A 2,039-nucleotide genomic window follows, 5' to 3' on the forward strand; every position below is an offset into this window, starting at 1 on the left:
GACTCGGTCGCCTCAAAAACATTACTTGTTTGTTTTCATTTTCAGGCGACCGAGTCGGGCGATAGGCCCGATCCAGCCGTAATAGGCACCCCGTATTAGACGCTAGAGTTCTAGAAAAAGTTAAAGGTATGTTTGTGTGTGAGTGTGTGTATGGGTGTGTGTGTGTGTGTGTGTGTGTGTGTGTGTGTGTGTGTGTGTGTGTGTGTATGTGTGTGTGTGTTTTTGAGAGAGAATGGGGGTAGAGAGAGAGACAGAGAGAGAAGGAGAGGGATAGGCAGATAGAGAGAGGGAGAAAAAAAGAGGAATAGAGAGTGTGAGAGTATGTGTTTGTGTGTGTGAGAGAGAGAAAGAGAGAGAGATAAAGAGAGAGAGAGAGAGAGAGAGAGAGAGAGAGAGAGAGAGAGAGAGAGAGAGAAAGAGGAGGGAGGTGGGGGAGGCACCCACTGCTTTAAAAAGGATCTATGCACTATACCCCCCCCCCCCACCCACACACACACATAAAACAAATACAAATCAGTTCAAAACCTTTGTATCTCTTAGTACAAGAAATAAATAATCGATCGCTTTTGCCGTAAAGTATTTCTAAAAGCAATCAAATAACGACGCATCCCTTTACTGTAAAGAATCTCTAACAACAAAACAATAACAACACATCCCTTTACAGCAAAGAATCTCTAACAACAAAACAATATCAACAAATCCCTTTACAGGCAAAGAATCTCTAACAACAAGGACAAAAATAAGCAGCACAGTCCTTTACGGTAAAGTATCTTTAAGAACAGGGAAAAGGAGGGAAAAGGACAAAAGAAAACACGGGTCCCGTACTGTAAAATATCTTAAAGAACAAGTGACAAAACACAAAATGCCTTTCCCAAGTGTAAATTATCTCACAGAACAAGAAATGAACCATGGATATCTTTACCGTAAAGTATCTCAAAGAGCAAGAAATGAACCATGAATCCCTGTACCGTAAAGTATCTCAAAGAGCAAGCAATGAACCATGAATCTCTTTTCCGTAAAGTATCTCAAAGAACAAGAAATGATCCATGAATCCCTGTACCGTAAAATCTTTCATAGAATGAGGAATAATGCACTCACCGCCTTACCGTAAAGTATCTCACAGAACAAACAAACGCCCTTACCTTCTCTCGGGCAGCTTTTTTAGTTGTTTCGTCCATCCAGTCAAGGTCAGCCAGGTGGTCATTGAAAGCTTGTTGGATGTTCTTGATCATCTCCTCAGCCTGGTGATGATGATGATGGTTACCATTATTATTATTATTATTATTATTTATTATTGTTAATATTCTTCTTCTTCTTCTTCTTCTTCTTCTTCTTCTTCTTCTTCTTCTTCTTCTTCTTCTTCTTCTTTTTCTTCTTCTTCTTCTTCTTCTTCTTCTTCTTCTTCTTCTTCTTCTTCTTCTTCTTCTTCTTCTTCTTCTTCTTCTTCTTCTTCTTCTTCTTCTTCTTCTTCTTCTTCTTCTTCTTCTTCTTCTTCTTCTTCTTCTTCTTCTTCTTCTTCTTCTTCTTCTTATTATTATTATTATTATTATTATTATTAATCTACTATTAATAACCTTTACATTAATATTAATGGATATATATGATTTGACATACATAATATTTTATATCCATACCAACCACTTCTTGCCTTAGCCTTCAATTTTCTCTGGTCTTCCCGATTTGTTTTTATCGTACCTTTTGGCATTATGACGTAGATGCGCGCACTTTAGTTGCTATAGCTTGTAGTCATAAGATCTTACTTTATGTTTTGCATCGTGTTTCAGACGAAGCCCCTTTACCTGGTGAAACGTTGAACCTGTATTAAATTGTTTTAAAATCTACAAAGTCTCAACTCTTTTTTATTCCTTGCTACTTACAATGATGATGATGATGATGATGATGATGATGATGATGATGATGATGATGATGATGATGATGATGATGATGATGATGATCACTCAAGACAGAAAGAGAGAGGGGGACAGAGAGGGAGCGAGAGAGAGAGGGGAAGGGAGAGAGAGAGAAAAAAAAAAAAGAGA

General features: G+C 37.8%; 1 protein-coding gene across 1 annotated transcript in view; it reads right to left on the reverse strand.

Annotated features, from left to right (window-relative positions):
• The window catches only part of LOC101863822 (neprilysin-1), a gene marked incomplete in the record, with an annotated part of 31,164 nt that overhangs the window by 12,023 nt on the left and 17,102 nt on the right, over positions 1-2,039 (reverse strand). The window contains 1 exon segment of the mRNA XM_013083793.1: positions 1,143-1,241. Coding sequence (XP_012939247.1) covers positions 1,143-1,241 — 99 coding nt within the window.

Source organism: Aplysia californica, unplaced genomic scaffold, assembly GCF_000002075.1.
Source record: "Aplysia californica isolate F4 #8 unplaced genomic scaffold, AplCal3.0 scaffold00255, whole genome shotgun sequence".
Lineage (NCBI taxonomy): Eukaryota > Metazoa > Mollusca > Gastropoda > Aplysiida > Aplysiidae > Aplysia > Aplysia californica.